Source organism: Phyllobates terribilis, unplaced genomic scaffold (genome assembly GCF_046119375.1).
Source record: "Phyllobates terribilis strain yellow unplaced genomic scaffold, ASM4611937v1 Scaffold_5__5_contigs__length_657084704, whole genome shotgun sequence".
In the NCBI taxonomy this organism is placed as follows: Eukaryota; Metazoa; Chordata; class Amphibia; order Anura; family Dendrobatidae; genus Phyllobates; species Phyllobates terribilis.
In genome coordinates, this window is record NW_027362765.1 from 146356479 (window position 1) to 146381004 (window position 24526).

Consider the following 24526-nt stretch of genomic DNA (forward strand, 5'->3'; position numbering starts at 1 on the left):
ACGTTTCGCATATGAAACAAAATAACACCTGCACGGCACACAAAGGTGTTTTGATCCAAATATATATTTATAATATATTATATATACTCTTAGTTACGGCATATAGGATATATACACTGTGTAATAAATAAGGTTTATAAAAATGATTCTGAATATAAAATTCTATGAAGCAGATGGAAAGCTTTGGATGGACCGCTGGAAGTCTGACATCGTCCTGTCACAGAGAGATGCTGACACATAACTCCGGGGAGCGCATTCCTCCTGATATATGGAGGTACATTACCTATAAATGCCGCCAGCCAGTGCACAACATTGGAAGTCCTCTCCGCTACTGCTCTTCTCATCTGATGCATCTTTATGTAACTAATCTTAGTTTTAGATTTATGAGATGCCAATTTGTCCCTAATTTTCCCGCCACTTGATTGTCCCTTATGTATTAGGGATAACCCACAAGACCAACTCCGCTACCGGTGTAATGTCCAGAAAAGAAAGAGAATGTGATAACATAAGACACCCATCAGCCTTAAGGTGACAGTGTAGATTCCTCCAGGTTGACTTTGCTCATCAATGTATGATTCTGGCTGGAGTGTCCTATAAACCTGGTGATTCTGGTAAGGGACAGTCTTGGTGATGATTACGGTACTCACATTTTCAGGTGCCTGTGGATAAAAGAACAATAGCTTTTTCATATTCAAGTACTGGAACCTGTATCATAATGCGGTTTTTAGGAACAAATTCTGTGCTGATCCATATTTTAATATATTTTTTATAGAGCTTTGAGTTCCATTTTCTGAAAGAAGTCAAATGTATAGACAGATAGAAAAAATAAAAGTACTGGCTGTCTAAAGTCACCACTAGAGGGAGCAATACTGCATACTGTGGTATTATTATTTATAACAGTATGCAGTAAGCTCCCCTTAAGTGTCTGCCCTGCTACCTTTAGGTGAAAACAAAACTTCAAATATTAAGAATTTAAAGAGCTCCGAATCAATATCAGATAGGTACGGGTCCTACACTCCTGCCGATCAGCTGGTAAAAGCTTAAGCGGCAGCTGGCTAGGCCCTATTCACACTGCGCTTTCTACAGTGCGATTAAGATTCTACCGGAATCCCCCTAAAATGGGATTCAGACAAACCCCCGATGGAGCGATAGACTGAAAGTGTCTGTCTGTTCAGACTGGCACAGAAATGTAGTAGACTATGTTTCTGTGCCTGTCTGAACCAATGGACACTTTAAGAAAAAACGACATAAATGGAGTTCAATAAGAAAATTATCAGCTCACCCAGGCTGTATCATGGTAGCATATAGTCCATAGATGATGCACGGAATCAGCAGGGCCAGTAGCCCCGCTAAAGAGGCAAAATACATGGCACCCTCAACGATCAGCTGTTACAAGCACCGGTGGTTTACAGATATAAACACATTGAACTAGGAGCTGCTCTGCAGTACTCGGGAGTAGCCACTACACTGCTGTGCAGTGCAGCTCCGTTCCAAGTGTTTACATCCGGCTGCTAGCAGAGCTTGTAACAGCTGATCGGTGAGGGTGTCGGACCCTACGGATAAGTCATCAATATATTGATACCAGAAAACCCCTTTAATAAATAATTGTCATAACTGCTAATTATTATAAAATCAGCACTCTTGTCATATACTTTCATGAACTTTTCAGTGTTCCTTTGACCAGTAGGAGTTGAATTGCCGTCCCTGACTATACAGGCCGAATTAGTTTTTCTGCTGAATTTTCTCGACAAATCTTAACAACTATCGAAATTATGTCACAAGTCTTTTAATTTAGGATTTTTACTTATTTATGAAAACTATTCTGTAAAATGAACTTTAATCCAATATTCTTAGGATTACTTCAACATAAGTAAGAAATTCTCCTCCAGAAACAATAACTGCACATATGAAACCTGATGGAAAATCTCAAGTTTAGTTGAATCTGATGAGGAATCTGACAGACAAAAAACCCAAATGAGCCCAATTCTTAGGCCACGGCCCCACTATGAGTATTTGGTCAGTATTCAGTCAGTATTTTTTCTCAGGAGTCGGAGCCAAAACCAGGCGTGGGTGATAAATGCAGAATTGGTGACTTGTTTTTATTATACCTTTCCTCTGATTGTTCCTCATCTGGTTTTGGCTCCCACTCCTGAGAAAAAATACTGACCGAATACTGATAGTGGGGCCGTGGCCTTAAAAACAAAAAACAATATTTTGGCTTAAAAAGTTTTGAAAAGTCGCATCATTTTGGCACAGCTTGAGGCTGCACTAAAATTCTAAGACTTTATGTTCTCACACCATTATCGCCCAGCTCTAACAAAGTGTGCAGAGCTGGGGCTGGGCAAGGCCGCGGTGACCGCCACTGGTCTACTTCATGACAAGCCGCAATGTTTGCTAAACCACAATTCTTATACCAGCAGAAACTGGAGCGCACGCCACTCATCCAACAATCTGGATTCACGAAGAGCCGTATGCCTTTTCATGAATCAGGTGCGCCTGACTCCAGCACATCTCTCTATCAAGACCAGCGTTATCAACGGTAGTCTTGATGAATCTTTCCTAAGATATGAAATATTCATACACTTCTATGGCAGCTCCATACAAAACTGAGATGTGCACAAGGCCTCAGCTGAATATATATTTAGGCTTCTGCTTAGCAACACTAAAATATTCCTCAACAGGCTTTTCTACAGGACATTGTCTTAATGAATATGGCACATCATACTTCATTAAGAGGAGCACGCCAATTAATGAATTAGTGAATCTCTTCAGTGGCTCAGGGACTGGAGTAATATTTCTGGCATAAAAAACACAGGTTCGTTTCCTGAATTTGACATGTGGACATATCCACACAATGTCCCACCCCCTCCCCAGCTCCACTTATTGTGGCAGAGAAGCTTCAAACTGGTGTGAAAATGCAAAAAGCCGCAAAATTTTTGCGCAATTCCATGATGAGCAAAATATTTCTGACTTTTTAAAGAATTTTACACCAGTATTTTGATCCCCGGGATCTTAGGGAATTAAAGCGCCCCTCTTGTCTATATGCTGTATATGATATTTCAGCTCCGTTCCTTAAATGGGGATGAGATGATGCAATACTAGACAGAGCATCCATGAAGAGTGGCGCCATATTTGGAAGCCATGTTTTTATAATACCATCTAACATTGGAGTTTTCTATGATCTTACAAAATGAAAAGCGTGTAACTAGCAGAGCGTTTTGTATGGTGTTTTGGTGGTGGCTCCCTGTACCTGTGTCACTTGCAGGTGTGGACATCATAGATCCTCACACATTCCTGGCAGCTCACATAACAGCACCAGTGGAAAATGCAGTGGCATTTCTCCTTGCGTTTTTCTGTCCGGGTATTGTGACCCCGTCCACAGCATAACAGGTCACAGCCGTCTATCCCATGGGAAGTCACATTGCAGGAACGTCCCCTGGTTCCAAAAGAGCCAGTCTCTGGGTTGGGATCACAGAAGTTAGGGGATGTTTCGTAATACACCAGGTCCCTCTCAGTGGGGGGTTTAAATAATGAATATTTGGCCCTGAGGGTCTCCACCATTCCACGTGACTCCCTGTGTTTCTCAACAGACATCTCTGAGGCACTGTCATATTTATCTTTTAGATGATCACCAATAGCTCGGAAATCCGGCTGGGACCACCAGCAAGTCTTCACCTCACAGCTCCCAGAAAGACCGTGACATTTGCATTTGAGATGCATGTGATCCAAGATGGTCTATGAGGAGAAAAATACAAATACTGTACTTACTGAAAGGCGAACTATAATTTGTATGGCTTCAAGTCATCTAAATTAACAAGTAAAGCAGCAATACTTGATGAAATATCTTATACCATTTTGTGGCTACAGCTCCTATGTAGACCTATGTGTCTCCATGGATAGAGACTATAAACAGACTTGGAATGGAGTTTTCTTGCAGGATAAAACTACACCATCTGTCCCTTTCTTCTTGGTAAAGTACCAGGAAGTAGTGGACAGGCGATATGAAGTATGTCTGCACTGGGTTTATTTGTAATCTGTAATCATGGAAACCCATAGATCTGAGTAGGAACTGTGGGCACACAACAATAGATATCTAATCAAGACAATAAGGAAAGCTACTTCTATTAACATTTCATGAAACACGAAGAAAAATTGGTTACGCAAATGGTCATTTCCTTTAAGGATTTGTGATGATCATCCATCATTGGCTCAGGTACCAGCTTTATTTATTGGTCTTTATGTATCAATGGGAGAAAGCAAATTTTGTCTTGTTGTCTATGACAATTAACATCTCCTCTTCAATCATTGTCTTGTATAAGTTTGGTAGTTTAGTTTTTGTTTCTTCCCAACATACTCAACTTGTGTTTACTCACCGCTCGCCCAGCCTCGTTATTATGTCTATTCATGGCTGATCTGGCATCTGGACGATTCTCTCTGGCATCTGCAAACTCCCGAGACACCAGGACCCCAAAGTCTGCATCTTCACTGCAGCCTCCCCACTTCCATCCCTCTCCTGATGAGCCTTTATGGTGGGAATCACACCCACAGATGGTGGAGCTGCCTTCTGCACAGGAACGGGTCACAGCAAAGGCCACACCGGCTGAAGCGATGGCATGAACAAAGGCGGACTCCCGAGTGGCTGGAGAAGACAAAGGATAGTAATGGAACACACATATAGAATTAGATTAGAATAATATCATTAATTATAGAAGAATATTTACAAATTCTGCATCAACAATTGGTGGAATTCGGCACTGACTAGTAAAGAAATGGTGGAATTGGTCACACTGTTGTAAAGGGCCACAAAATTACTATATATGCTTCTCAAATCCATGTACAAAGTAACCTACTGTGATTTATTCTGCTGCAATAAATGGCTTAGTACAAAAAAGAGCTTAAAATGCACAAAAACCCTAGAACCAGTGTATAGGATTGGTATATGCACAAATACGAAAAATATGTGTGCATCAAGAAGAATACAGGAGAGCACAGTGTCGATCTCTGTATGATGGAGAGGAGGGATTAAGCCCCTTATTAAAAACTTCTCCCTCCTCTTCCCAGTGCGGCCAGTTACCTGCTGAGACACTCAATTCCCCTTTGTGTGCTGGTGTCACAGTGTATTAGAGATATAATGATGGACGTCTCTGGGACCTGCGTGTGACCAGACTGCCATTTCCCTGCCATTTCGTAGCAACAGGCAACTGTGTGCAGACTGTGCACTGTCCCCTGCTTGTGGAGACCCCTTTCTGTCTGGGGGGAGCAGTGAAAGGGCGTGTGAATAGTTCTAGAGTCCTGCTGGGCTCAGAGCCCCTCTCAGCCTCACAGTGGGGAGGAGGCTTAAACCCCTTTCATCCTGCACTAAGCTCATTTCACTCATTCACTTAGTGTTACTGAGCTGGGAGCCTGTGTGAGAGCAGAACCTGCATAGGCTCTTGTCATCTCTGGGAACTTGCTCATCTCGCTGCCTATGTGATGGGTCGCTGTATATTTTCTTATGATCCTCTGAGATGATTGAAAAACCAGGCAGAAAAAGGGAGTGACGGCAAAACACAGAAGTCAGGTCTGCGTCTGCCCGCATGATCCACCAAATGAAAGGAAGCAAAATAAATGCAATGTACAAAAACTTCTCAAATACTACCTTAAACTAGTCCTAGTAGAGGAGAACCCCTTGTGAAATACTATATTCCCCCTTCTAAAATAAAAATACCCTATACTCCCCTCCCATACAGATACCGTTCTAGCGTTATCAGCTCCGGGTCTCACATGACATTGTTATGCCACGTGAGCCCTCCACAGGCTGTGGTACTCCCTTCTGATAGGCTGTGCTATACCATGTCCTATGATAGCCAGAATGTATAATGGGGAAGCCCATCTGTCTGTGCCTGGGGTCATTTGAGCCAGTTCTGCTTGATGTAATCTGCAATGTGTAAAATTTTGGTGGCCATTTTAGGCGATTCACGTGAAGTGAATCACAATTTCTTCAATTCGCGGGGGTTCAGCAAATTGCCAAAAATATGACACGAATTCAATTTGCATCAAATTGATTCACTCATCTCTAATTATGACTATATGGCATTGGGCTGGCACTGTATGGAGATAATAAATGGTCTATAGCCATTCTTCTATATTATATATAACTATAATGTAGATAACTATTCATCTAGAATGCCTTGCTGACATTACTACATATCTAGGTTTTATTACTGTCATGAAGTATCTACAGTAAGTGTGGGTCACCCAACAATGCTTAGTTTATACCTTTATCGAGCACTGGTCCAAAGATGGCGAGGCTGTCATGAATGGTGGTACAGTTCCATCTCCTGCCCCTGAATTGATGTTGGCATTCCTGGATCCCCAATTTCACTCCTTCTGCCACGCTAGGCATGATTTCAATGTAATTTCGACAGAATCGTATTTGCTTAGGCACCAGACCTGGTATAGATCCACACAGAATGGGCTGTGATCCTAGAGAGCTGTAATGCTGACCCAGGGCTAGGGACCTGTGGTTGGAAAAGTAAGAGAAAATTTACTTTGTCTGAAGAAAGATCATGTTATAACTTATCAATCTGATCACAGCTCTCATTTTCTATATGCCATTGGAAAGTTGATAGCTGTCATCTGATTGGTTGCTCTCGGCAAAGCTGCAGTCTTCTATCATGCTACATTTCATGAATTGTCCCCTATTCCCAGAATCATCTTAAGATCATTCTTTGGGCTCTTTCAGATGTCTGTGAACATTGGTCCAATCTTGGAATGCAATGCATGGACTGGCAGCACATCTCCCAACCCGACATAGAAATATATGAAGCTATCCCGCTCGGGGTCGGGATATGATCGGCTGGTCTGTGCACTGCAATCCAAGATCGGACTTATGATCATGGACATCTGAAATAGCCCTTAGGAATACAAGACAAAATGGAACATTTTTCATCAGTGTGATGGATTACATTTTCATAAAATTTTTGTCCAAGAGTCCACTTTACCATCAGTGTGGCATCTGTTTTTTTCGTATGCAAAAAATAAAAAAATCCAAGCTTCTCCTACTCATTAAACAATGAAAAACTGGATTGGATGACACACAAATGTCATTTGCATGCTGTCTGTTTTTTCATGGACCGATTGATTTCAATGGGTGTGGTTGATCCATATCTCAGATAGGAATACAGACATGTCTCAGTTTCCTTTTAAAGATCGCTCTGTCTGCGAAAGAACATGTCATCAGCTACATAGACTAGATGGGAACGTGTTCTATCTGTGAAAAATGTGGATACAACATGTATGTGAAAAAATCTACATCTGAATGAGGCTTTACTGTGTATATTCTCAGTATAGTGATAGGTATTATCACCTGGTGTCAATTTTCTTGGAGACTCAATATAAATTTATTGCAACTGGTGCAAGGAAAAATGGTGATGTTTCCCACAGAAGTCAATCAATTCTAAGATTTCAGAGGCCCTTTAAAAATCTAACTAATTTTGAGAACTTTCCTATAACCAATGCACAAGTTAGGGCTGTTGTGCAATGTAAACTCGCACTGAGTTGCAAAATTTGGGCAACTTCATGTGACTGTAATGGTTGATTGCTCTAAAGTTTATTTTCGTACACTTCGAAAGAAAAAAAGTAGCCACTAGTTGTTTATGCCCAGCTACCTGGCTCCTAGGGTTTGTTCAGCCAGATATGTGCCATAGAGGTAGACCACTTCACGCTACTAGGTCCAGGAGAGAAGGCTCCAACCTTCACCTACAGTAAGAGACAATTCCCTAATACTAGAAGTTAAGGATGTGGGTGATAAGTATAGTACCCAACAGGATTTATATAGAAACCAATATCTAGTCATTCTATCAATTATATTCATTCCACTTTCGAGTTCTTTCCGTACTGGAACCCGTCTTGATGGTGGTAAACGTAAGTAATGAACGAGATTAAGGAACCGATCTGAGTTGGGATTCTAATCTCATTTATGTTGATACTCATGTCCAAACATAATTCTCCGTGCTCCAGCTCCTTCTAGACTCTTCTACAAGAGTCTTTTCATCGTGAAGTCACAAATGAAACAATTTCTAAACTTCTGATAACAATGTAGCTTGGAGATTTTGAGGATTTATGTACCTCCAGCCCATTCTTAGATACTAAGAGCCGGACATACTAAATGCATAAGCGATCTTACTCTCCTGTTCCTCAGGGAGACCTCATTACATAGGGCTTAAGACCCCCATATCCTCAGCGTATCCCACCAGACAGAGCCTTGCTAGACAATACTGATCATCCCACAGCCTAATCCTCTAACAATAAGAAGGATTAGGATGCCCCGGATATTACCTATTGGTAACCCATCCTACTTCATGCAGCTGGGGTAATCCTTCTCGGGTTAATAACATCCATCCAGGTCGGTACGGTAGCCATGTCTCATAGTCTGACCAAATATGCAAGATATTGGTGAGAAAGATACATTGCAACTTTATTGTAATGAGGCCTCCATGACTGCATAATCCACCAGGAAAACATTCATCACCGGCAATAGAGCGGCCAGTCCACAAGTCCTAGCCACAGCCTGAGACACCTCAAGGAGATGAACAAGACGCCATGAATAAGAGAGTAGCTGCTTCACCGGATGTGCAGAGTGGAATTTGCTTTTGTCCTAATTTATTCACATACCTGGCAAAATGAACTCTCCTAGTGATTTTTATAAGCCTATTACAAGCTGCAGGTCATGACGCCAGCACCAATTGTGATCATGTAACCAGAAAAAGAAGCTGCTAGTTATCAGTCTCTGCGGCATGGCAAGCTGGATGGCAGCTTTCTGCTGCGATCCAGCCTGTCATGTGAATGTAGCAGAGCTGAAGCTGTCGTGGGAACCATGGAAAGGTAAGGATGAGGTTGCTTTATTATTTTACTTTTATTGCAGGAGATCGTTGGCTTCAGCTGGAATGGGCGTGATGGTAAGTATGGTTTAATTTAGAACAATAAAGAATTGTGTGTTTATTTCAATTAAAGGACTTTATTTTGGGTGTTTGTGGTTTTTTTTTAACTTTGACTATGGGGTTAGTAATGGGGGTGTCTTATAGACGCCTCTCCATTACTAACCTGGGCTTGATGTCAGATGGCATTATAAGCTGACATCAACCCCAGCCCTATTACCCCACTGCCACCGCTACAGGGCAGTGGGAAGTGCGAGGCTAAGTGCCAGAATTGGTGCATCCTATGGATGCGCCATTTCTGGGGCGGCTGACGGCTGGTGTTTCTAGCCTGGGAGGGGGCCAATATTCATGGCACCCTTCCTGGGCTATTAATATCAGCCCCCAGCTGTCTGCCTAGCCTGTGCTAGCTATTAAAATAGGGGGGACCCCACGTCATTTTTTTAGCTAGTAAAGGCTAGGTATTCAGCTGGGGGCTGATATTAGTAGCCTGGGAAGCTCCGTGGGTATTACCCCCTTCCCAGGCTTCAAACATCTGCCCCAGCCGTCTGCTTAACCTCCTCTAGAGACTAAAATTACGGGGAACCCCACGCCAATTTTTTTTTTAACAAATCCTTTATTTTAACACTAAATGACAAGTACAGTAACCAACACTGTCACTGTACTTATTATATATGTGACTGACATGTTTCTATCTATCTAATCTATGTGTGATTCTCTATTCTTTCTGTTGTAAATTGTCGGGTACCGCTGCTGAATTGCCGGCCGGCTTTTTTAAAGAGACGGTGCATGAAAACACTGTTATTTTTTTTAATAAATCCTTTACACTAAATGACAAGTACAGTAACCAACACTGTCACTGTACTTATTATATATATGACTGACATGTTTCTATCTATCTAATCTATGTGTGATGTTCTATTCCTTCTGTTGTAAATTGTCGGGTACCGGTGTATGCCGCTGATGAATTGCCGGCTTTTCATGTAATACATTCTACATTATTCTTAGTTGTTTTCCTTCATGTAGAACTAACCTACAAGGAAAGAATGGGTTTATTTTCATTCCGATATTTCTGTCCCATTGACTTGCATTGGTTTCCGGTATCGGAATCGGCGATATCCGATATTGTTTGGGTATCGGTCCGATCCAATCCGATCCGATATTTCCCGATATCGGAAGGTATCGCTCAACACTAATTGCGACCTCTGTGGTACTGCTGCTAGGAAGTCTCAAAATTTTCAACTGGGTACGTTTTTTTTAAGACTTATTTGCCATGGTCGCACTACGCTCAGGGTCTTAATGTGACCCCAGTCACTTGTATTATGCTGCCGTGTAGCAGCAACACCTAGCAATATTTGGCCACGTGACATGTAGCACGGCGTAAGTCACTATGTAGCACCAGTTTTATCCACAAGGATATGAACTGACTAGTACGCAGATACATATGGAGTCTGCAGGATCATGCCACAATTTTATTTTTTTCTGTTGGAATCGTACAGAGGTACAATAACTGGAAACACGGTCAAGGCCTCAAGCACCTCTATGACAACCCTATTACGGCACTGTACAGAACAGTCGTAATATGACAGTCAGCATGAACTCTCACTCTCATTGAGGCATTTCAGTTTGAGCGACTGCTCAAACTGCTTTTGATGTCCGCTCCTAATGTATATCACCTAGATTTACAGTTGTATATCTACCATAGACTACCATTGTGGAAAAAAATAAATTGTAAAAATTGTTTTTGGGGTTTTTGCCTATGCATTAGAAAGTGTATTCAATTATGTTTTGTAATTCAATTGAAAATAAGGTGTGTCGAGACAATCTAGACGTCTGACAAGAGTATGCTTTTTTTTTTGCATAAATCCAGTTCCTTATGGGTTAAAGGTATAGGGGTGACTGCTGGAAATGAGGGGACCACAGACCAGACAGCAGTACAGCAGCCATCCTTCTTTCCCTGCACAGTGCCACTGGAGATTTGGTATCTCACATCCTGCATCTAGGCTCTACTCACAATAAAGTAGCACTCCTCCTCCTCCCATCAAAGTTTTTATCCTCTTCATATATTGCAGTCATCATATTATACAGCACTCTGTACTTACAATTGCTCATTTTGCCTTTCTATCCAGCTAATTCTTCTACTTTCCATTAGGTCTATGACGTCATATGATTAAAAACCGACTAGATGAATCCTTCTAAGCTCTATGTAGAAACAGGTCAATTTTCCCAGCATGAATCTTAAGTCACTGCAAATGTCCCTGGCAGTGGGGAGGAAGGAGCAGCTGGGTCAGGAGTTGAAGAGGGGAATGATTTTTGCAGGGAAAAGAGACTTCCTGTTTCTACATAGAGCAAAGAGAGGAAATAACTGGGTAGAAAGGCAAAATGAGCAATTGTAAGTACACAGTGTTATATAATATGATGATTGCAATATATTAAGAGGATTATGGGAGGCGTGCTTCTTTAAAGTCATAACAGGCTTGGGCTGATAGTAAGGTGATGATCTAGTGGTCCTAATCTTCATCTTCTTCATTAAAACGTTTGCCAGTAGCAGTGGATTAAGGTGACATTCATGAGCTTAAATGCAAAATATCTAACATGGCCCCCAACTTTCACAAGCCTTTAGTAGTATTAGTCTTTCATATAGGCTCCACTGCAGGGCCCAGGGGTGATATTCTGCAACACCTTCACCCACTATTGTTATGCCCCTGGCCTAACTTAGGCAATAGGTTTGATGAGTTGGGAAGCGTACTCTCACTGTCTACACAGGAACAGCGCCTTGTTTGTTTGTCTGGTACTGCCTGGTACTGCAGCTTAGCTCCACTCACCTTCATTCTGACTGGGATCAATCTTCTCTGTTGATCAGTGAGGAATTTAATGCTAAGCATTAATCACTGATTTTATACAATGATACAAATTTGCACAGAGTTTCTAAAACAACATCTGATATTTAATATAGTTCCAGCTAAAGGGGAGAGGATGTCTCATTAAAATAACTATTAATATATCCCATATAGACATCATACAGTGGAGATTCCCACGAGCCAGAGTGAAGCACCGCTAGGCAAAATCATCTCTCATCATATATAACACGGCCGGCCATTCATGGCTTTGTAAGTTGCAGAAGCAGCAAGGAGCATTTATTTATTTTATTTTTCACATTTTTACATAAATGATGTATCATCATTTCTCTTATCCATTTTTTTTTTAAGAAATTTTCCCGCAAAATGCAGGAATCACCAGTTCCATCATGGGTAGGTGACTTGTGTGATATATCCTTTATGTATTTGGATGTAGTAGACTGGCTTTATCCCCTATTTATCATAATGATCTCTGGACCTTACATAACAAGCACTTTTTATCCTATGTCCCCCCTATTTCCTTATAGATTGTAAGGTTGCGAGCAGGGCCCTCACTCCTTTTGGCATCTGAGTTATGTGTTATTCTATAATGTCTTCATTGTCTGTACATGCCCCCGTTTAATTGTAGTCATGTTACATCTATATGCATTTCAAGGGATGTAGAATTACTAATTTTGAGTAGCGATTTTTACCAGTTTTATTAAAAAGCGCACCCCCTCAATATGTCTTAAAAACTCCGAAAATTTGGGCAAAAACTTGTGCCATTTTCTAGCTTTTTTTTTTTTCTGAGGGCCCAGTCACATGTGTTATCCGTGTATTAAAAGATAGATGGCCGACTGTCCTACTGTGACCCATGTTGTCGCCCATTTAAGTGAATGTGTCCGTGAAAAAAAATCAAATTGCTCTCTTCCGTTTCTCACCGGGTTGTTGATAGGACAAGCTATTATTTTAGGTTTTTGGTTTTTTTCATTTGATAAAAACAGACGACAAGCGGATTGCAAAAAGTGATCCAACACGATATAAAAAAGATATGTTTTGCATGTATGAGAAAAAAACCTCATATGTGAAGCCAGGGTAAGTAAATGTGTTTATGCCTCATTCAGACATTGGTGATTTTTCACTTACGCAAAAAAAAAACGTTCCGATTGTCATCCGACATTGGTCAGGGTGTCAGTTTTTACCATCAGAGTTTCATCAGTGATTTAAATAAATAATTAAATGACAAAGCTTCTTCTATCCATTGCACAATGTCAATCACGGACAGCACGTGGACTGTATACCGATGGCATCCATGGGTTTCGCAGACCCATAGACTTGTATGGGTAATTTTGATCCAAGATACAGATTGAAAACGGATGTATCGCCGTGATTTTTTTTTGTGCGACGCACAGTCTGCAAAGCAAGCTCAGACATGTGAACAGCGCCATAGATTATAATGGGTTCATGTTCTATTTGTGAGTCCTTAAACTTTGAGATCAGACCTACTTGTAGAAAAGCATGCCCACATTTCTTGACACTTTTCACATCTAGCGAGCGTCTAGGACAGTTTATAGTGTCAGGTGAACTGCAAACTTTGAGGTCACAATTTATATCAAGAATTGACGCAATCAAATCTTTCTTTGCTGTCAGTGAATGAGAAAATTCAAGATTTATATCAAGGGTCCAAAACAGTCCCGACCAAGTCAGGCAGCACAAATCTCCTTTTTTTTGTTACACTGTATCAGACAAAGTTTGTTTTTACCATGTTATAATCCTCAGGTGTAAGTATTGGGTCTGTATAGTTTTTTAGCACATGTATAGAAATAGTTCCATTCACTGACAGCAAAAGGGTCCTGAAAATGGGGAGGAAATTAACAAAATGTTTTCTATGCTCTATTCACACTGTGACCTTTTCCATTGGAGATTTATGCCAGAGATATTCTTGACATACACCTCTAATTAAAGTCTCCTCTATGCAACTGTATATATTCAGGATGCCTTTACATAGTAAAGTGCTCTAATATACAGTAAAAAGTATACTGACATATACCAACCCAAAGAAGGACACTCTTCTGGCCTGTCGGGTTAATGGGGGCCTATGTCAATATTTGGGGTATGCTTCACCTCCACATTCACAGTTTCTACAGCTCCTCAGAAAGGTATAGAAGTTTTCAGGACACACTCATTCATTTCCTATCAAGTCATATATAACATTTTTTTTCACTATAATCCCATAGAAATACAAAAATCTGATGAATAGATTTGTATGAGGATTATAGTAATCCCAGCACTACTCCTCATGAGTTGTAATTGGGGCAGAACCATCAAGTTTTATATTCCGCTCTGAAATAACATGTTTTATTACCACGTAATTATATGTAATATATAATTATGTAAAAAACACACCAGGCTCTATAGAAATATAAAGAGGGGTGAAAATCTCTGAATACTCTGCACATAGGCCTATCATTGGAGCGCACCGTTCTATGTTATTACATATGTTATGTTGGCTCCATGCTCTCTTCTCTATCAGACAATTTCTACATTAATCTAGATGTGTTTTCACTATATATTGGGGCGTGTATATTTTTGCACTGGGATATTTTATTAAAACGCCTGAATTGCATAATCGGATCAAACCTTCAATAAGAAAAAGCGAGGAAGCTGAATTACTACCAGCGAAGGAAGTGAAACGATTTCCCATTATCAGGATTCAGCAGCAGACACGCCTGACACTAGGCATCTATTCCCTACAGTGCAGATGTAGCAGAGCTGAGTGTGCCATGTAGCCGCCATCATCATAACGCTCAGATTCAGATAATACAAGAGGGTTTCCTACACTGCCCATAGGGTATTGCGATATCATGATGAGTTGTGCTAAATGACAAACTCAGCTCTGTGCCAAGTAGACCATACCAAGTACCGTCAACGCTGAATATAGATAATATGTCAAAAAATAAAGGTATACAATAAATTCTTACCACCAAATAGGATAACCTGCCAGGACGGGGGCAGCGGAGAAGAGCCAGAGGAAGTGCAGTGTATGGAGCCCGTCCATGGGGGGAATGATGGAGGTGATGGGGAAGTCAGGAGACCTTGGTGGGAAAGTGAGGATCATCCCATGAGAAGCTGGGTTTGTCCTCTTGCTGAGTGCCTGTTTGGGGGGACAAGAGGTGCTGAGAATTTTATACTCTGCCCCCTGATCATGACAAGGAGAGGAAAGCTGGATGTCACCAGACAACCAATCCCAGAGCCATGAGACAAGGTAAGAGAATCCTCCCTAAATTCAGCTGCCCCCTCCTCAGCAAAGCTCATCTATGCAGCCTCCTACTCATCATCTTCCCTTGTGTCTGTATGATCTAGGAGTCTTTACACACTGTGCCCCATGCACTGCCATTGTGTGTACCATCCTACTGCTGACAGATGATTTGTACTAGTTTTCGGTGGTATGTTCTGCGTAGCCCTGGGATGATAATGGTTATTACCAGCCCTAGATTGCCTGTTCACTTTAAGCCCTGAGACTTGTACCAAGTGCAACAGGCTCTGTACCAGTGATCTCCTACCTAAGTGCAACTCCTAGAATAATTTGGGCTTATTAAGACTTGTAGTTTGTGCCGACATGTTCATTTCTTCTTTGTAAAATTAGGAATCATAAAATTAATAATATAATGATGAATTATAATTTGTGCACAAATTCCTTTACAGTTCTCAAGATCTCTGCTTGCTGTCAATAAGTGGCAAGCGGTTTTTGTTTATTTCCAGAGACTAAAATTCTGTCCCCGTTATATGATAATCACATAGGCACGTGGCTTGTTAGAGTTCAGCTTTCAGGGCAGTTTGTCCAGCATGTGACCAGAACCGATTTACTACCTACAGTGGCATGTAAAAGTTTCTGCACCCCTGGTCAAAATTACTGTTATTGTGAACAGTTAAGCAAGTTGGAGGTGAAATTATCTCTAAAAGGCCTAAAGTTAAAGATGACACATTTCCTTTGTATTTTATGCAAAATAAAATATATATATATTTTTTTCATTTTTAAAAAGTGCAAAAAGGAAAATGGGCCAATGGAAAAGTTTGGGCATCCATGGAGATACGCTCAGATAACTTTGACCAAAGTTTCAGACCTTAATTAGCCTGTTAGGGTTGTGGCTTGTTCACTAGCATTGTTAGGAAAGGTCAGGTGAAGCAAATTTTCCAGCTTTATAAAAACCCAGCCTCCTCTAACCTTGTGGCAAAAAACAGCAGCCATGGGTTCTTTTAAGCAGCTGCCTAGCCTGGTGGGGGCCCACAAATCAGGAGAAGGCTGTAAGAAGATAACAAAGCGTTTTCAAGTTGCCCTTTCCTCAGTTTCAAATGTAATTAAGAAATGGCAGTTAACAGGTACAGTGGAGGTCAAGATAAGGTCTGGAAGAACAAGCAAAATTTCAGTGAGAGCTGCTCATAGGATTGGTGGAGTGGCAAATCAGAATCCCCTCGACTATAAAAGACTCTGGAGTTGTGGTACATTGTTCTACTGTTCAGAGACAACTGCATAAATATGGCCTTCATGGAAGAGTCATCAGAAGAAAACCTCTCCTGAATCCTCGCCATAAAATTCAGCATCAAAAGAATGCAAAAGAACATCTAAACAAGCCTGATGCATTTTGGAAATAAGTCCTGTGGACCAATGAGGTTAAAATAGAACTCTTTGGCCACAATAATCAAAGGTATGTGTGGAGAAAAAAGGGTACAGAATTTCAGGAAAAGAACATCTCGCCAACCATTAAGTATGGGGGTGGATCAATCATGCTTTGGGGTTGTGTTGCTGCCAATGACACTGGGAACATTTCACAGTTAAAGAGAAGAATGAATTCAATGAAATTTCAACAAATTCTTGATGCAAACATAACACCATATGGAAGAAAGCTGAAGTTGAAAGGAGGATGGCTTCTACAAATGGATAATAATCGTAAACACAGGTCAAAATCCACAATAACTACCTCAAAAGGCGCAGTCTAAAGGTTTTACAATGGCCCTCACAGTCCCCTGATCTGAACATCATTCAAAATCTGTGGCTAGACCTCAAAATAGCAGTGCATGCAAGATGACCCAGGAATCTCACAGAACTGGAAGAATTTTCCAAGGAAGAATGAATGAAAATCCCTCAAACAAGAATTGAAAGACTCTTGTCAGGCTACAAAGATGTTTACAAGCTGTGACACTTTCAAAAGGGGGTGCTACAAGGTACAAACCATGCAGGGTGCCTAAACTTTTGCATCTGTCCATTTTCTTTTTTGTAATTTTTAAAATGTAAAAGATGAAAATATTTTTTTTTTCCTAAAATACAAGGGGAATGTGTAATCTTTAACTTTAGGCCTTTTAGAGATCATTTCATCTTCAACTTGCTTAACTGTTCACAAAAATAGTAATTTTGACCAGGAGTGCCCAAACTTGTACATGCCACAGTATGTAAGCAAATCTTGAAGTTGCTATTGAATGGCAGAAAGATCTTGAGAACAGATAGAAATGAAGGCAACCTTACAGTGGGGAAAAAAAGTATTTAGTCAGCCACCAATTGTGCAAGTTCTCCCACTTGAAAAGTTGAGAGAGGCCTGTAATTGACATCATAGGTAGACCTCAACTATGAGAGACAAAATGAGAAAACAAATCCTGAAAATCACATTGTCTGATTTGGAAAGAAATCTTTGTTTTCAAATTTGGTGGAAAATAAGTATTTGGTCAATTACAAACTAGCAAGATTTCTGGCTCTCACAAACCTGTAACTTCTTCTTTAAGAGGCTCCTCTGTCCTCCACTCATTACCTGTAGTACTGGCACCTGTTTGAACTTGTTATCAGTATAAAAGACACCTGTCCGCAATCTCAAACAGTCACACTCCAAACTTCACTATGGTGAAGACCAAAGAGCTGTCGAAGGACACCAGAAAAAAAATTGTAGCCCTGCACCAGACTGGGAAGACTAAATCTACAATAGGCAAGCAGCTTGGTGTGAAGAAATCAACTGTGGGAGCAATAATTAGAAAATGGAAGACATACAAGACCACTGATAATCTCCCTCGATCTGGGGCTCCACACAAGATCTCACCCCGTGGGGTCAAAATGATCTCAAGAACGGTGAGCAAAAATCCCAGAACCACACGGGGTGACCTAGTGAATGACCTTTAGAGAGCTGGGACCAACGTTACACAGGCTACCATCAGTAACACACTACGCCTCCAGGGACTCAAATCGTGCATTGCCAGACATGTCCCCCTGCTTAAGCCATTACATTTCCGGACCCGTCTGAAGTTTGCTAGAGCGCATTTGGATGATCCAGAAGAGTATTGGAAGAATGTCATATGGACAGATGAAACCAAAGTAGAACTGTTTGGTAGAAACATAACTTGTCATGTTTGTAGGAGAAAGAATGCTGAGTTGCATCCAAAGAACGCCATACCTACTGTGAAGCATGGGGGTGGCAAGATCATGCTTTGGGGCTGTTTCACTGCCAAGGGACCAGGACGACTGATCCGTGTACATGAAAGAATGAATGGGGCCATGTATCGTGAGATTTTAAGTGAAAACCTCCTTCTATCAGCAAGGGCATTGAAGATGAAACGTGACTGGGTCTTTCAGCATGACAATGTTCCAAAGCACACCGCCAGGGTAATGAAGGAGTGGCTTCGTAAGAAGCATTTCAAGGTCCTGGAGCGGCCTAGCCAGTCTCCAGATCTAAACCCTATAGAAAACCTTTGGAGGGAGTTGAAAGTCTGTGTTGCCCAGCGACAGCCCCAAAGCATCACTGCTGTAGAGGAGATCTGCATGGAGGAATGGGCCAACATACCAGTAACAGTGTGTGCCAACCTTGTGAAGACCTCTGTCATTGCCAACAAAGGATATATAACAAAGTATTGAGATGAACTTTTGTAATTGAGCAAATACTTATTTTCCACCAAAATTTGAAAAAAAAAATTCTTTCCAAATCAGACAATGTGATTTTCAGGATTTGTTTTCTCATTTTGTCGCTCATAGTTGAGGTCTACCTATGATGTCAATTACAGGCCTCTCTCATCTTTTTAAGTGGGAGAACTTGCACACTTGGTGGCTGACTAAATACTTTTTTTCCCCACTGCATTTGATATACTCTATAAGGGTTCATGCACACGACTGTAAAAATCGGACGTGTGCCCTCCATCATTTTGACAGATAGGACTACTCTTCATGTTATTCAGTGAGGCTGTGCCCAAGTCTGATATTTTTCCTTGGACTGAGTGGTCAGAGGAAAAAAAAATAAAAAAATCGCAGTATGCATGATTTGCCTCCGATAGTCGGATCGCACTCAGCCATTCAAGTCTATGGGTTCATGAAAAAAATTGGTCTGCACTCAGATTACATCCGATTTTCATGGACAGATTGAATAGAGAAGATGGAGAAACTTTTTTTTTGTTATTCGCTACATTCGAGAAAAACGGATCACACTATGATCAAACTCTGATCACAGTCTGATCAGAGTGTGATTAGCATAATTGGAATGATTTTCTCAGATGATAGAAAAACGGTTGTATGACCCGCGCCTAACAATGAGACCTCATTATCAGTTGGCTGTTGGTGAATGGAGACTGTAGGCCTAAATGGCCACTGTTGTTTCAGCAAACCTAAATAGATAAATCAATAGTACGAGTTAATATAAGAAACTTTGTATTATATCTTATCAGGGGAATGCTTCTTTCTCCACTTAGTAGCCACTTCTTCTCCTTCCCTTCCTCTTGAACTTATCATTCATTTTGAAATACTGATGAAATCCATTGTAGGCCGGTTTCACACGTCCGGATATTTCCGGTACCGGAAAAAAGGTATCGGAGAAACCAGTACCGGAGATATCCGTGTCACGTGTATCACCCGTGTGCCACATCAGGAGCACACGGACCAGCGCCTGGGTATCAGCTCTACAGTTAGTGCTGTTCCCAAGTACTGGTGATGAAAACTGCACTCATCATGGTTCCCTGCCAGCGCTGCGATCAGCACTAGCAGGGACAATGATGAGGGTAATGGTAGTTTGTTCCCGTAGTGTCCCTGTGTAAAAATAAGAATAAGATAATAAAATCCATATACTCACCTGTCCGGAGATGTCCCCCGCTGTAATCCTCTGACCGATGGACCGAGGAGAATGAGCGGCTCCGGAGCTGCAGCTCAGGAGCGGTGTCCTGTCAATCACTGAGTGCAGCTCCAGAGCCGCTCATTCTCCCCGGCTCCCCTGCATCAGCGGTCAGAGGATTACAGTGGGGGACAGGAGAGGTGAGTATATGGATTTTATTATTTTATTCTTATTTTTACAGGTGAGGATACTGCGGGAGCAGACACTACCTACCACTACCCTCATCATTGTCACTGCTGGTGCTGATCGCAGCGACTGCAGGGAACCATGAAGAGAGCAGTGTTCAGCACCCGGCGCTTGGGAACAGCGCTAACTGTAGTGCTGATTCCCAGGCGCTGGTACATGTCACACTGATGACACACGGATGTCATCCATGTGTTCAGCGTGAGGCACTTTTGTGGACAGTGTATCCAAAAAAAAAACGGACATGTCAGCGTGTGGAGCACATGGACACACAGTCCGTGTAAACACAGTGACATGTGCGCAGACCCATACATTTTAATGGGTCTGCGGGTGTCAGTGTCTCCAGTACGTGTGGAAACTGTCACCATTCATACCAGTACTAGAGATACTGACGTGTGAAAGAGACCTTAGTTAAAACAAACTAGATTGCCAGCTGAGTGATCAGATCATAACTGTCAAGGTTTATAGACCAAGAAGGGGGAGGACAAGGGAGGAGCAGAGTGAGAGAGGTAAAGAAACACTTGCTGCTGCTTTCTAGTAAGTGTTTTATCTCACCCCAGTGCTGCATTCACGGTTACACTGCTCAGTACGGATAGAGGAGAGCAAGAATCTCTGTTTCCGGAGCAATAATTAATGATGTATCCTAAATTTCTCATGAGATTTCCCCTTTGCAGACTTTAATTCTATAATTGCCAAAAATATCGTTATACCCCATGTACACACAGAACAACTTACTCTGTAAAGCTACCTGAAACAACAGGTACACTTTAATACAATTGTAACAAACCCTCAGCTGTAAGAATATTAGGAATGTAAAGGTTTTCACTGGGTCTGGGTATACAAATAATGTCTCCACTATACATCAATGTCTATTAGGGATGTTGTGGGTTTAGACAATATTGGGGTAGGTCAGAAAAAGTCACAGTTTAGTCAAGTAAATTGCTCAGAGTGAATTATAAAATCATATTACTATTAAAAATCTAGAGCGATCTGACCTGCAGGAAATCGCCAGCAGATATGTGAAATCGTCCCCCATATTGGCTTTTTAAGCAAGATTTCTAGGGAGAACATTCTCTGATTTTTTAAAAAATTCGGAACCCATCCTCGGATGGAAGCGCCTACTGTGGGCACGTGAGCACTTACTGGACCATGGAGCATGGAAGAAGGTGGCCTAGTGTGATAAATCACAATTGCTATGGATGGCCAGGTGCGTGTAAGTCACATACCTGGGAAAGAGATGGGACTCAGTTGCACGATTGTAGAAGACAAGCTGGCAGAGGCATCTTCTAGGCAATGGTATGCTGGAAAAATATAAGTCCTTGTATTTACATAGATGTAATTACTACCTACTAAGTACCCCCGTTCAAGGTAACAGTATTCCCTAATGGGAGTGCCTCTTTCAGCTGAATAATGCCACCTGTCGCACTGCAAAAATGGTCCAGGAATGATCTTAGAACATGACAAAGAGTTCAAGATGCTGACGTAGCCTCCAAAATCCACTCGCAAGAGCTAATACAATGCGCATTTATTATTGAGGTTAAAGAAGTATTCCAAGCAAAATTCCCTAATCTCTTCTATATGTGATATAGTGCTCTGCATTAAAATCTTTACTGCTCTCCTTCTTCCCTGGTTTCCAGTGGTGCTCTGGTCCTCTTCTTGATCACATGACCTCAAATCAAACGGTCCAGCTCATATAGCGGATAATGTGAGGACTGGAATCCACTTTTTTAGTGTCAGTCTATGCAAACTAATTCTAGCCGGTAAGTATTTTATTGCACCGCCACTACAATAAAGAAAAATTTAGAAGGGATTAAAGTGATACAAAATTTTGCCCTGTGACGTTCAGTTCCCATGCTGAATCCCGCACCTGCGCAATTTACCTGGTGCGCAAGGCGTGGTAATTCCGGCAGTCTGTGTATCCTTCTGGAGCAAGAATCTTCTGCGCAGGCGCCGGGAAGGGAAGGCAGAGTGACTTCTGCTGTAGATGTAGCAGAGCTCAGAAAGCTGCCCCGCCCACACCACTGATTGTCAGCTTTCTGTCCATTGTACATTAACAGTAAGCTGCTAATCAGTTGTGGTGTTTGGACCAGGAGGCACTCAGGCAGTGATAATCTGCTGATAAATCACTGATAGTATTGAAACTACAGCACACAGCCTAATAAGTGACACATCACTGAAATCAGTGTCTCAGCCCCTACCTCATGCTGCCCTCAGATTATATAGTAAAAACCTGCTGACAGATTCCCTTTAACTTTATGTAATGTAGGTATTTGGTGTTCTGTATCAGAAACCACTTGAACCATTGTGATGACAGTCTGGAGATCTCAGCAAGGCACAATGTAGTTTTTTGACAATATCCATAGGGAATAAAACATATATGCTTGTGTTTGTAATCTCTTTGTACAGTATTGTCAGAAGTCCAAAGAGTCCGACGGCCGCTTTAGCAGGTAGGAGCCCAGCCTTGTTGTGACGGGGTAGGGTTGGACTATATCACCGCACTCCTATATGACGAGCACTACCCACCAGATCCATTGCTGGGACATATCTTTTTTTCTCCAGCTCTAAGACCTCGCTCTCTTGCTCTTGGTTACTGAAGTGTCACGCTCTGCAGTTTATTGTGACCTCTGCTAAATCAGACGGGTTTAGGCCATATCCAGGACATTTGTGAAATTAAAGCATTCCCTTAAGCTCGAGTAAAAAAAAAAACCCCTGCTGGGAGCGTCTCCAGGGAGACCCCAAACTGCGGGACAACAAGCCGGGGGCTCAATACAGCCCCAAGAATTAGGGGGAGGGAGGTGTCTAATTAACCCCTACTCAGATTGATGGTTCATGGTGTGTAACACATGAGCACTTAAATCCATGCACTACCACTTGTGGCTATGCTTATGGCTGCCATGTATATTCCCAACTGGTACTATATCTGATGGGACCCCCATGAAGTTATCTAGCATTAAGCATTGCATGCAGTGATGTGACCTCTAATACATGATTTAAAAAAAAATAATTATTAGCATTGATTGTCCGGTTATAGAGCAGCGCTTATTGTGATGTAGCTGGCAGCGTATATTCATATATATCCTGCAAGTTCACCCTCTGTATAAGCCTGCACTTTTCAGGACAATATCGCCACTTCTGTCGTGCAGGAAAGGTCGTTACAGGGTTTATCCAGATATAAACATTATTTAATGCAATGGAATGTAGGGAGCAGAATCCTATACAGTTCAATGGCTGAATGATTACAGAACACTGCCACCTGGTGACAGGAGAAGGAAATATAGGACTCAGGTGAAAATAGTAGGGCTCAATCTGTTGTCCATATGTATTTTTAATACATATGTACATTATACGCAAATAACTTAAAAACCGCTTTTCATTCTGATTTTCTGGCAGATTCTTCTCTTATCTGAACAGTCAAGAATAATTCTGCAGACTTCACCTCCAAACAGAGCAGATAAAACAGATGGTGTCACAGTCTCCATAAAACAAGGAAGATACTGAGCGACGAATCACAATAGTGAAAGTCCGCTAAACCAGAATTATTAAAGGGCACCTGTCAAATCAACCCTCCTAAGCTATCTGAAACGGCATGTAGGTCATAGGAGAATGAATAAAATGATGCCTTGATGTCTGCGATCCGATGTCTGATTCCAGAGAAATCCACATTTTTCTTTATATGTAAATGATCTGTTAAGATCTATGGAGGGGACATAGATCTCCCCAAGAATCTGCCTACAGAGATTATTTTAAATGAGAGGGGCGTTACCAACGGTTCACAGAAAAGGGCAAAAATTCAAAAAACATCACAGAGGAAAAAAAGCCTTACCAACACGAGGTCAGATTGCCAGTGCACAAGCAGAATGCAGCAGACCCCCATGATAAAGGCGGGGGCAGCACAGGTGCACAATACTGGTGCAAACAGCCACTCACTGACCTACCAGTTTATGGAGGGGGTGGTTGCATAGTATTAAACATGCACACAAATGGGACTTGCATAGGATGCCAGTCACACAGATACGTGTGATGCACAGTGTCTGGCTTACAGCCTATTGATGACACCCATACTATTAGATCAGGTGGGCTGTCCAGTATCATGGGGGTTTGCTGCATCCTGCTAGTGCATTGGTAATCCGACCTGCTCTTGGTAAAGCTTTTTTTCCTCTGTGATGTTTTTTGAATCTCTGTCCTTTTCTGTGAACCGTTTTTAATTTTAGTGTTAGGACTCACAAGGACCCTTGAAGTGGGTTGTGAGCTTGTGTATTTTGGCCAAAATATCAACCAATACCTCATGTAAGGTGTTTATCTTATACATTATTACTTTTTATTGCACATTTTTCCATTTTGCAGGATGCAGTCAGGTCCGTTAGTGTTGGTTGAGTAAATTGGGGAGTCTGTTTCGTGCGGTGCACTTATATAGTACTGGACAGCCCGCCTGATCTAATAGTATAGGCGTCATCAATAA

At 41.6% G+C, this 24526-nt stretch overlaps 1 protein-coding gene across 1 annotated transcript; it reads right to left on the reverse strand.

Moving 5' to 3' along the window:
• On the reverse strand, nucleotides 1–14976 carry WNT3 (Wnt family member 3). The gene is made up of 5 exons (XM_073681059.1): nucleotides 14734–14976; nucleotides 6259–6500; nucleotides 4374–4639; nucleotides 3251–3735; nucleotides 1–659 (listed from the first exon to the last, which is right to left on the reverse strand). Exons 1-4 carry the CDS (start codon nucleotides 14868–14870, stop codon nucleotides 3256–3258), a joined length of 1125 nt encoding a protein of 374 aa, XP_073537160.1. The 5' UTR covers nucleotides 14871–14976; the 3' UTR covers nucleotides 1–659; nucleotides 3251–3255.
• Between the last annotated feature and the right edge of the window lie 9550 nt (nucleotides 14977–24526).